This window comes from Populus euphratica, unplaced genomic scaffold, assembly GCF_000495115.2.
Source record: "Populus euphratica unplaced genomic scaffold, PopEup_1.0 scaffold50.1, whole genome shotgun sequence".
NCBI lineage: Eukaryota > Viridiplantae > Streptophyta > Magnoliopsida > Malpighiales > Salicaceae > Populus > Populus euphratica.
This window is the reverse complement of record NW_011499870.1, coordinates 1708832-1721268: the sequence shown is the minus strand read 5'-3', so window position 1 is coordinate 1721268 and position 12437 is coordinate 1708832. Positions and strand designations below refer to the sequence as shown.

At 28.2% G+C, this 12437-nt stretch overlaps 1 protein-coding gene across 1 annotated transcript; it reads left to right on the top strand.

Annotated features, from left to right (window-relative positions):
- The first annotated feature begins 9145 nt into the window (after positions 1-9145).
- GULLO3 (D-arabinono-1,4-lactone oxidase family protein) lies at positions 9146-11516 on the top strand. The gene is made up of 3 exons (XM_011028312.1): positions 9146-9995; positions 10114-10369; positions 10472-11516. Exons 1-3 carry the CDS (start codon positions 9312-9314, stop codon positions 11278-11280), a joined length of 1749 nt encoding a protein of 582 aa, XP_011026614.1. The 5' UTR covers positions 9146-9311; the 3' UTR covers positions 11281-11516.
- The last annotated feature ends 921 nt before the right edge of the window (positions 11517-12437 follow it).

Here is a 12437-nt window from a genome sequence, read left to right as displayed (position 1 = left end):
TAAAAATAAAAAATTTCAATAAAGATGACTTTAAAAATAAAAATAAAAAAGAAACGGCAAGCTAATAGTAACTTTAACCCTTAACTAATCTCAAATACAAACCCTACATAATATCCTAATTTCAAACCATAATTCTGAAACAAACTTTGAACATTAATCACTAATCTAAAAAACAAACACTGATCAATAACTTTAAAAACAAATTTTGACTAAATATAATAAAATCTTTTGGTTTTTTGGGTTTTTTTTCTTTTTTTATCTTTCAATTTTATTATTGAGTGTGGGGTTTTGATTGAATTTTATCTTCAAGTATTGAAATGATAATAAACCCTAAACAAATCAAAAGATTAAAAAAAAAGATTTTAGATTTTGTTTTTATGGTTATTCATTAGCATTTGATTTTAGGGTTAGTGAATAGGATTTGTTTTTTAGATTTATATTTAATATATTATTTAGAATTTGTATTTGATACTAGTTTGGACTAAGAATTAAGATTAATTTATGATTTAATTATTTTAATAAAAATTATTATTTTTGTTAAAATTATTATTCTCAATTACATCTATGTTAAAGAAGTAATATTTTGAAAATATTTTTTTGTGGCTAGTGCTTTTTTGTCATTAGAGCATTTCCAACGCAGTCACTAAAAGGATAGCCAAAATAAATAAAAAATATATACCTTTACTTTTTATTTGTAGTTCTAATAATTCCAACATCAGTCACTAAAAGGATAGCCAAAATAAATATATACTTTTACTTTTTATTTGTACTTCTAACAATTCCAACACGAATAGCTAAAATATCTATTCTTGTTTTCAAATGTTATTTTTACACTTATATGTAGAAAAGCTAAAAGTAAATGAAAGGATATGTATTGTTAAAATGACATGATTATATTATATAAAAAATAACTAAATTAGTTTAATATAAAATATATTAAAAAAATTGAAAATTAGTTTAATATAAAATATATTAAAAACATTGAACCGTATATAAACAAAAAAAAATTATATTTATACTATTCAAAAAGTTTTTTTTTTATGTGTGGTTAATTGACCTCTTTAATCTTACAGAGGAAAAGTAGCTGTGAAAGGATCCATTGATTGGTGATGTTCATTAAAACTGTACTTATATGATCTATCCTTTCTTGCTAGTTAGTTTCTGAAAAGAGAAACAAAAAAATCCCTTTAATCGATGAGATGTAATCCTTGCGAAGAAGATGGTGAGTTTAAATACAGTTCCAGGGCAGGAAACACAAGATTGACACAGCAAGGGAGAGAGTTGCAGTGCAGCAACTCTTTATTGTGCACAGCGAGACCTCTTCATCTAAAGTTTGCATGATCGACGCCTCAAAGATGGAAATTAATGACACTGTAATTTGTTTGATCTTTATGGAGCCTGTCCCGTCCACCTCCTCTGCCTCAAAGATGGAAATGACACTGTAATTTGTTTGATCTCTTTGGAGCCTGTCCCGTCCACCTCCTCCCAGTCAAGGTTACACTCGCCGGCATCTCTGCATTGTTTCTCTGTCGAAAGTACTCTGTCCCATAACCTCCCGCCCTCTCTTCCATAATTCAGAACTCTTTAACAACCACTGCAATGGCTTAAAAACACCCTCCCCAAGAAACCAAGCTCTCAAAGCTGAATCCTCTTCCTCCTCCACTACAACCGCTCAAAGCTTCACCCGAGGCAGGTTCCCTCTCAAACTCCCCACTCAACCACCCCAAAAGTCCTAAACCTGACCTGAATCAAGACTCCACCTTTTTACAACAAGTGGCACCACTAGTGCAGTCCACCAACCTCCAAGAACTCCCTCCACATGGCTGAGCTGCAACTTACCATAGGCTTAGAATCCGAGTAACTTTCTGCTCTATATTTTCTCGAACATTCACTCGTATCCGACCCGCCATCCGACCAGGTTTGCTCACCAGAATTAAGACGCGGGTGGTGGCAAATTCGACAAACAAAGCAGGGGCAAAACCGGCAACCATAATCTTACTAGCCCTTCGCTTGTCGGAGGAGGCAGTGGTAGAGGTGGCGATAGAGCTCAACGGATTTCCAGCGGAGCGGGCATTAGCGGCGTTGGAGCTGACATTACCGTAGAGAAAAAATGAGCTCCTGAAACTCCTGCACGAAAATAATATTTTAAATTTATTATTACTTAATTAGGAGCTCATAAACATGTCAGGGCAACCTCTTTACGCGGCGGATAGAGTTTTTAAATATTATCATGGATGCGTTTTTTAATTGTTTGATTGAGAAATTAGAAGTTATTGCACAGGTTTATTATTAGTTTTTCCCTATGTGATAGTTTTTCAAAATAAACTTTTATTTAGTTTTGTTGTAATTAAAATAGACATTTGGAAGAAAAATAACAATTTAAATTCTAAAAGAAAATATATTTTATTAGAAGAATTTTCATTTTCTTATTAATGTATTTTAATTTTAATAAAAATATGTTCTTTTATTAGTAGCATATATTTTTTAATAAACAAACTAAAAATCATTTAAAAAGATATTTATAAAATTTTTAATTATATGAATTAAAGAGAGAGAAATATATCTTTTCAATTAAAAGTCCCCTTCCTTCTTCATTTATTTCTTTTATATATATATATATAAAAACATGTTTATGAGAATAATTAATTACTTTTTAAATATAAGCTTAAAACATTAGGAAAAGCAAGGTTCGATAAAAAACAGAAAAACAAAATCATAACTCAATAATTTATACACAATAAAATAAAAAAATACAAAAAAATTATGTAAAATAGTTACAATAAAAATAACAAAATAAATATTTTATTCTCATTTAATATTCACATGCAAATATTTGTTTTATAAATCTTGTAATAGGTTCATATATAACAATTCACAAAGTAATTATTAATATTATGATAGAAAAAAATAATTTTATTAGGAAAAAATGGAATTTGAATAATATTTAATTTGAATTATTTTTATTTATAACAAATTTGATTCAAAATAAAAGAAAATTGTAAACAAAATTGAAGGGTAATATAACAAGAGGCCAGGTGCTGGGCTTTAGAGGATTGACCACGTGCTTGGCTAAAAAAGACACAAGTCCAAGTGTGCATGGACCTCTAATTTCAAGCTTGCATGTTCGGTATTTTATTATTTATTATTATTATTATTATGGATGATTGACATCTTGTTTGTTCAAATTATTTTTTTAATAAAACAGGCAACACATTATCTAGATACATGATATTTCATCATCCCTGTTCAAACTTTGACTACCTCTAAAAGACTCTAGTTATACTAAATAGAAAAAGGTAAAAATAAAAAAAATAGAAAAGACTAATAATATTAAATAAAAAAATAAAATTTTTAACTTGAATAAAAATAAAAAATAATTAAAAAAATTTTATTTTTCTAAAAAATTCATATACTAGTTGTTAAGTTCAGTCTCTTTAGACCGAAAAGAACTCATTATTAAGTTCAAATTATTATTTCTTGAATCTTATGAATATTTAATCAAGGCTTTTCCAACCTTTTTATTTTTTTTTTTAAGTGTATAATAATTATAGATATCAATTTTAGTCTTTTCATGTTAAGTTTTTATAAAAAAATCAATTGATAAGTTATTTTTCTTTTGTTGTTTTTTAGAATAATAAATTGTAAATCCCAAAACTTGTTTTATCAATATGTATTATATTCATATAATTCTTGAACAAATTTACATTTATGATAATAATTATAAATTTATAATTAAAAGGATTAATATAATATAAATCAATAATTTTTTTTTGTTGAACTCCTTTTATATTTGACTTATGCTCAACCTTTAACTTACAATGAGAACATCATTAATGACATTATTATTGCAATTAGTATCATTATTTATTTCATAATTAACATTAAAATCATTATTAAAATAAATATTATAAATTGATGAAGAATACCAAACTATTTATATCTTATAATAAATGGGATAATCAAAGATAATATCTTTTTTTACCTTAATATCTAGTGCACTTGAGTTTTTCAAACTTTAGTTTTATGACTAGAGATCCTTTGTTGACGTGTAAATTTGTAAATTATTTTTTTATTTTTGAAAAACCATAATGAGTGCAAGATGATGGCTTTTCTCGGATTGAATTAAAAGTTTTAATATACCCAAATGAAAAGAAGTGATCCTTCATCTTCCTATCATGCGCTCTTATTCATAAATCTTGGGTTTTTCCCATCTTTCCCGAACTTGTTTCAACTACTCTCAATGTGTATAGGCATAAACTCTCAATCTAGGAGCAATCGAATTCACCTTCATTTTCTCTAGAACCTCCTCAAACTCAAAGATTTGTTTTACCTCACAAGGCCAATCAACCAAGATGGAATTCTTTCTTGGACAACATTAATGACGTATTTCTGATCATATCCATTAATTTACTATATTCAGAAAATTTAATAATTTACTTCAGTGTTTAAACTGAAAAATGAAAACAAAAAAGAAGTACATCTCCTCAACTACCAAATCATTTATTTGATATTTGATCAAATGGGGAAAAAGAATGAAAGTCAACAAAGAAAAAAGGAACAGCTAATGGACGCTGGACTAATTAATTAATTATCATTAAACTGATGATGATAGAGATTCAAATATCAAGTAACGAGCAAAGATATGGGAATTATAAAAATTCGTGTGATTAATTATATTTAGCATATGAAAAATAAAAACGAAATCGTATTGCAATAAATGATGCCTCCATTAGTTTAATGATTACAAGCGGTTTAGTGAAGTATTAATTAGTTTGCATACTTACGGGGGACTAAAATTTTTTTTTGAATATATATATAATTACAATCAGTTTTTAAACCAAACATTAAATTAAAAAACTGAGATAAAGATACATATTAAATATCTCTGATATTATATTGTCAAGCTCAACAATTTTTATTTATTTAATTATATAAAAATATTTTTTTTGTTAAAAATATAAACCAATTCAAATAAATATAAAACATATATTTCACAAGTCTAAAATTAATTTTCTTATTAATAACATGTTTTAAACTTGAATCATTATTTTATTAAAAAAAAAACTTCATGATTGTTAAAGCAAATTAAAAAGAATGTAAAAATAGTACATGATTGAAAGCTAAAAAAAGGGTAAATGTGATAAATTTATCTTTATTTAAAAAAATAAATGAATTTAATTAAAATTTCATGAACTATTATAACTATTATTATTATTATTATCATCATCATTATCATCCCATATAATAATTGAGAAATAGTTAAAATTCAAATAAAGATTTATTATAATATTGTTTAAAAACATGTCAGAATTTAAGAGTAAATGAATTTATATTGATTTTTTTTATTGCTAAAAAAAAAACAAAAAAGAACCAAGCCCAATACATGCCCCTCGAGAAAAATCCAGGTATGCATATTAGCAAATTTAAGGGTGTAATGGTAATTTTATTATAGAAATCCACAGTAAAATATAAGTTTATGTATAGTAAAATAAATTTTATTATAGAAATCCACAGTAAAATATAAGTTCTTTTAGCAGTGTTACTTTTGATTAAGACCATGTTTGTTTTTCAGAAAATAATTTCTGAAAAATTACTTTTCAAACTTTCCCGTATTTGTTTGCCATTAGAAAAGTTGGTCAACAAAAAATATTTTTTGGTCAATAAAAAACACTTTCCAGTCAACGGAAAATACTTTCTGGTCAACGAAAAACACTTTTCAGTCAAAGAAAAATTTGGCTTGGTTTTTAAAAAAGTGTTTTTCTTTTTAGTTGTATTTGTTTTCCAGAAAGTGGTTTCCGGAAAAAGACTTTCCAAACTTTCTTGTATTTGTTTTCCAAAAAGTGATTTCTGAAAAATCACTTTCCAAACTTTCTTGTGTTTATGTGCTGTTAGAAAAGTTGGTAAACAGAAAACACTTTCTAGTTAAAGGAAAATTTGGCGTGGTTTTCAAGAAAGTATTTTTTTGAAAAATTTGAACGAAAAATACTTTTTGAAAATTGTGAAAAATTTAGAAATGTTATTATTTGCTGATTATATCAAATTTGATCCTCAAACTTTTGATTACTACATATATTTTGTTTTGAATATTTATTTTTCAATTTCATTTCTTAAAATTTAATTTTTATATTAACTTTGGTCCTCATTTTTATAATTGTTATTTACTTTTCTCCTATTATTTTTTTAGTGAAATTTTTTATCTATCAAATTTGGTCCTCATTCTTTTGATTGTTACTTATTTTATTTGAAATACTTTATGAAATGTTAATTATTATTATTTTAATTTCTTCATCTTTTTTTTTAGATTTGATCTTTATTATTTTGATCATTATTTATTTTATTTGAGATAAGTTATGAAATTATATATTTTTTTCAATTTTATTATTATTCAACTTTTTAATTTGTAAGATTTGTTCCTTTTTATTTTAATAAACTTGAAAAAAATAAAACATTAATAAATTATTTTCTTGTTCATTTTTCATAACATAACCAAACACTGGAAAATGTTTTCCAATTCATTTTCCAGAACACTACCAAATATCGAAAAATAATTCACTTTTCAGGAATTCATTTTTTCTGAAATTCACTTTCAAAAAAAAAAACAACTTTCCTGCAAACAAACGAAATCTAAGATAATATGCAGTCAAGATTAAACTTAATGATTTCAGGTTTATGCATTACTTACATTATTTTCACGTGATTCTTTTTATAAAAACAAATAATCTCTCCAATACATAATACTCATATGTCAGCTCGTTGTCCATGTCTTCTAATAAACATCAACATATTTATCTTAAATATCCCTCATACTTCATGTTATGAGAAAATATACTTTATTTTATAAAAAAATAAATATAATATTTATCAATTTTAATGATTTTAATTAATATTTAATTTTAATAGAATATTGACCAATAATATTTAAAAATAACACTTTGATATAATATAATTCTTATAATTATAGCAATTTCATAATTTCTTTAAAAAAATATTTTTATTATAAGAACTTTATCTTTACTTTAAATTTATTAATCAATTATTAGATTTATTAATAAGATATAAAAAAATATTAAAAATAAAATAAAAAATATTTATTAATAATATATATATATATAATATCTTATGTAATTATTTGATTAATTATGGGATATATTAACTAACAAAATCTCCTCATGTCCAGTGAAGTATTTTGACACCGGACGTACTATTTTAGTTGCTAAAATTACAGCGATCTCAATGTTTTGGGGAGGCTACTACTCCTGGACATGAACTTACTGTTTTAGTTGCTAAAATTACAACAATCTCCTCATGTGTAATTATCTGATTAATTATAGGATATAATTTCTTTTTATTGTTATTTTCTGGCGAGGCTACTAATCACGTCCAAAAAAATTGCTAAGAATTTAAGATTTTCTGTTGGGCCGAACGTCTCTTTGGTAATTTTATTATAATTTCAAAATTAATATAAGAGAAAAGGTCAATTGAAAGGACATAAAACTTTGAAAATAAAAAATAAATAAATAAAAGCTGAGTTGTATTAAGTAATTATATAATACCAACGTTAATGCCACTTGTCGGAGGAAACGTTCAAGCTCGATTGTACCCAAAGATATTGCTTTATAAAGTTAATTTAAACTAATCAAAAGAAATTATTCTGATGAACAGACCACACGTCCATTGGACAGCGCCCATTATAATATATAGACTACACCTCAAAATTCAAAATTATAAAAGCCTGAGTACACTCCAAGGTAGATATCTTGATGATATTCAGTATCTAAAATTATAATTACAAATTACAGAATAAAATTAAAAAAAAAAAAAAGTTGTTTTGTGTCTTCTTTTACCTTAGGGCCATGTGCAAAATTTAGACGCCCCAGATTATAATATTGTCTCTCAATTTTACAATTATTTACAATTTGATCCCTCAAGTTTCTAATTTTTTTATGTTTGAACCGCGTAGTTTTTTATATTTACATTTAATTTTTAATTTCATTATGTTTCAAACTTTGAATGCTAAGAGAGGAAAGAAAAACTCAGCAAAAAAGAGATAAAAAAAGAGATCTGGGTGTCCATGAGAGTTTAATAAAAATGATGTTATTCTTTAATTATGCTAAAAGATAGATCATGGTTCATTTTTTTTATCTGGTTTGATTTGAATTTTTAATTTTTTTTTTTTTTACATTTGGGGTTAAGAAAGATTTTTTTTTAGGTTATTGTTATGTTTTAAGGTGAAAAATGCTAAAATTTAGGTTTTTAGAGTTCAAATTAGTAACTGACCTCTATTTTTGGGTAACATGTTAAATGCATAACATGTTTTTCCATTTGTTTTAGATAAATGATATGTTGTATAGTGAAGGTAAAAAAAATAAAAATTAGGCTTAGCCTTTTTTAGGCCTTATACTTTTTTATTTATTTTATTTTTTAATTTTATAATTAAACTATGTTTAAAAAATTATTAAAATAATATATGATTATGCCATATTTTTCAAATAAAATTAAAGTTTTTATGTTAATATCAATAATTACTTTGTGAATAATTATACATAAATCTAATTTGCATATTAAAAAAAGAAACTCATAAATAGTCAATACAAGAGTTTTCTCAAATTAATTATTTTCTTATATTTTTTCTACAGTTGCATAAAAATAAATAAAAATTATTTTTTTATTTGTTAAAAATAGCTTTACAATTCATAATAAGTTTTTATTTAAAAATTCATGCTTAACATTCAATTATTTTTTTCTCATTTAATTGTTTAATCTTTTTTTTTTAAAAAAAACCTTATCTTCTTTACCTTCTTTACGTATTACATATATTTTTTTTATTAATATAAGTTTTTAGATTAATTTGGGTGTATATAAATTTTTAACAACCTTAAAATTTATAAAAATCAAATTATTTTATATAATTTGGTATGATTTCATGGGATACAATTAATATCTAAAATTTTGCAATTACTGTTTTGCCAGATTGAGTGGGGTCCACTGGCATTCCGTGGATGCAACTACAGTCGTAAATAATAGGATATAGCTGCTATCTCTAGATTCCTAGACACAATGATATCTCCAAGTGAACCACGACTCTCTCAAAAACTTAAAAAGTCAAATGACTTATGCAGAGGACAAGGTAGCAGTATCCCTATAATCCAAATCTGTGTCCACACTTTTGTTTTTTTTAATAAACCAATCTTGGCGTATAATTCATGTTAGAGACCCCATTAGAATCTCCCTTCAAAGCTTTGTCTTGCAGTAAAATTCCCTTTTAGAGGAGACCTCACCTAACCAAAATCAGAAATCTAAACCAAGGCCCCATGTTCTCCTTCCGGTGGCTCCTTGGTGCCTTGCACCTCGCTATTTGGGGTCCAATCACACTGACCATGACCCATGCCATGCTGCCACCACCCCCGGTTCAATGCAACGACGCTGGCTGCACCCTTTACAACTCCTATGGTGTATGGAATGATAGAAAAGATTGTCATGTTCCAAGCATCACTTACCCTACGACAGAAGAAGAGCTGAGGTTAGCTGTTGCACATGCTAATCAAAATAACCTCAAGGTGAAGGTGGTTAGCCGATTTTCGCACACAATACCAAAGTTGGCCTGCCCAGATGATGCACAGCATGGCAGCTCAATGTTGATAAGCACATTGAAGTATAATTCTAGCATTGAAATTGACGCCGCTAATTTAGCTGTGACAGCCGATGCGGGCGTAGGTCTACGCGAGCTTATCGATGAGGTTGAGCGATCTGGATTGAGCTTGGTGCCAGCACCATATTGGGAGGGTGTGAGTGTTGGAGGAGTAATTAGTACTGGGGCACATGGGAGTTCTTGGTGGGGAAAAGGTGGAGCCGTCCACGACCATGTTATTGGCCTTAACCTTATCGTCCCTGCAAGAGAGTCTGAAGGATATGCTAAAATTATCAGAATTGGAGCCAAAGATCCCCTCTTGAATGCAGCAAAAGTATCATTGGGAATGCTGGGTGTCATCTCTAAGGTTAGTTTCAAATGCTTTCATTTTGTAACCATCCAGGACTCCGACTTTATGATCATGATGTTCAATTTTTCTACTTGTTGAATTTATTGAATAACAATGAATCCTAAATGACTAATAGGTGAAGCTGTCTCTAGAGCCAGCATTCAAAAGAAGCGTAGCATATAACTTCACAGATGACGCTCACATAGAGGATATATTCATGGATCATGGTAAGAAATATGAATTTGCTGATGTTACTTGGTACCCATCAAGGCATACAGCTGTGTACAGATATGATTACAGAGTTCCCTTAAGCACCTCTGGTAATGGAGAATATGATTTCCTTGGATTCCAGCCTAACTCAATTGTGGTCTCGAAGACAACTAGATCATCAGGTACTGCTCTTCTTTCTCTTCTGTTTCTAATTATGTTGTCGTCAAAAACATGCCAGAAAGGATCTCTCTTTTCCACTTATATATGGATGTGAAAATATGCAGAGAAATTACTGGAGAGTGGGCGTAATGTGAATGGGAAGTGTGCCTTGGCAACCACATTTGTGGGGTTTAAGAAGTTAGTGGCCAACGGATTGAAGAATGGCCTAATCTTTACGGGCTATCCAGTAGTGGGTCATCAGGGAAAAATGCAGACCTCAGGTTCATGTTTATATTCAACAAGGATCGACACCTCTTGTGCCTGGGATCCAAGAATCGGTGGTCTGTTCTTTTACGAGACAACAGCCATATTTCCTGCTTTAAAATTTGGAGATTTTCTCCGCGACGTGAAGAAACTGAGAGACCTTAAACCAGAGAATTTTTGCGGGGTTGACATCTACAATGGTTTCCTGATACGTTTCATCAAGGCTTCTCAGGCATATCTAGGCCAATCTGAGGACTCAGTAGTCCTTGATTTTAACTATTATCGTGCTGATGATTCTTCAACTCCAAGGTTAAACCAAGATGTGTGGGAAGAAGTGGAGCAAATGGCATTCTTCAAATACGGGGCAAAACCACATTGGGCTAAGAACAGGAATTTGGCATTCTTGGATTTGCAGCACAAGTATCCTAGTTTCAGCAAGTTTCTAGCAGCAAAGAAGCAACTGGACCCTAAGAACATGTTCTCTGGTGAGTGGTCAAATGAGATATTATACGGTAAAGAAGCTGAGAAAGCTGATGGATGTGCCTTGGAGGGGCAATGTATATGCTCGGAGGATATACACTGTAGCCCAAAAAAGGGGTATTTCTGTGAACAAGGTCTAGTTTATAAAGAAGCTAGGGTCTGCAGGTATTCATCATCAGCTCCAATATAATTACTATCACATTTTGACGACCACCAAACTTAATTATTGTACGCATCAACCATTGTTGCAGCTCCACAATGTGAAACGGATTCAGTTCATAATAATGATTAAAAATAAAATAAAATGGATGACAACTGAAAAGCATTCGCATGGCTTAATAAAATCCATGCCCGTAGTGGATTAGATGAGTGGAGCACATGGATCGTGTACTCTCTTTTTTCATTGAATATTTTTCTTTTTTTCTTCTATTGTTTTGATGGGACAACCTGACGAGATTTGTTCGTATTTAACTAGATAGAAGTTAATACTGTCAAATTCAGTTAAAATTTAGACAAGATCAGAATTAATTTTTATTTTTTTAATATAATATTATTTTAAATTAATTAAAATTAACTCTGGTTAACTCATTCATTCTACTATGTTATAAAAAAAATAATATTATTTTAAATTAATTAAAATTAATTTTGGTTAACTCATTCTGCTAGGGTTATAATTGTATGCCTTCATTAAAATCCTATTCTAACCATTTGTGCTATTTTCTTTATTTTTTTCCTTCGAATAATTGGAGTTCCATCCGTAAATAAATATAATTCTAAGCATGCACCAAACAAAAGCATAAGACATGTCGTTTAAAGCGCAAATCATATGGTATTATGTTCCAATTTATTTGCCTTGCTGAATGAAATCACGATGGAAGGGTGGAATTTGAAAAACGAAATAAAAATTGTAATTAAAAAAATAAATATAAATTTTAATTTTAAAAAAATGTTTGTTTTTTGTTTTAAAAGTGTTTTCTTAATTTAATTTTTTTAATTTTATATTGTTTTGACGTCAACATATCAAAAATAAATTTAAAAAATAAAAATATTATTTAAATATATTTTTAAATTAAAAGTTATCTTTAAAAATAATTACTATAATAATATTAAATAAAATCTAAGATGTCATCATCAAGTGAAAGTGAGAGAGAGAGAGAGAGAGAGAGGACCTAAATAGAGGTAAAATGATAAACAAATACCTAAATCATTGAAGACGCGGCTTGAGCTAGGAAATCAAAACGAAATCTCTTGGAAAATTCTCAAAGCCAAAGGGGCCTTGTTTGTCTCTGAAAAAACCAAGCTAGGGTCTGCAGTATCGATGGATAATTCTCGATGGAATCAATCTCT

Coding starts and splice junctions, on each gene's coding strand:
- GULLO3 (XM_011028312.1), top strand. CDS start 9,312: ATGTTCTCCTTCCGGTGGCTCCTTGGTGCCTTGCACCTCGCTATTTGG. Junction 9,996..10,113: donor TGCTGGGTGTCATCTCTAAG/GTTAGTTTCAAA, acceptor AATGACTAATAG/GTGAAGCTGTCTCTAGAGCC. Junction 10,370..10,471: donor GAAGACAACTAGATCATCAG/GTACTGCTCTTC, acceptor GAAAATATGCAG/AGAAATTACTGGAGAGTGGG.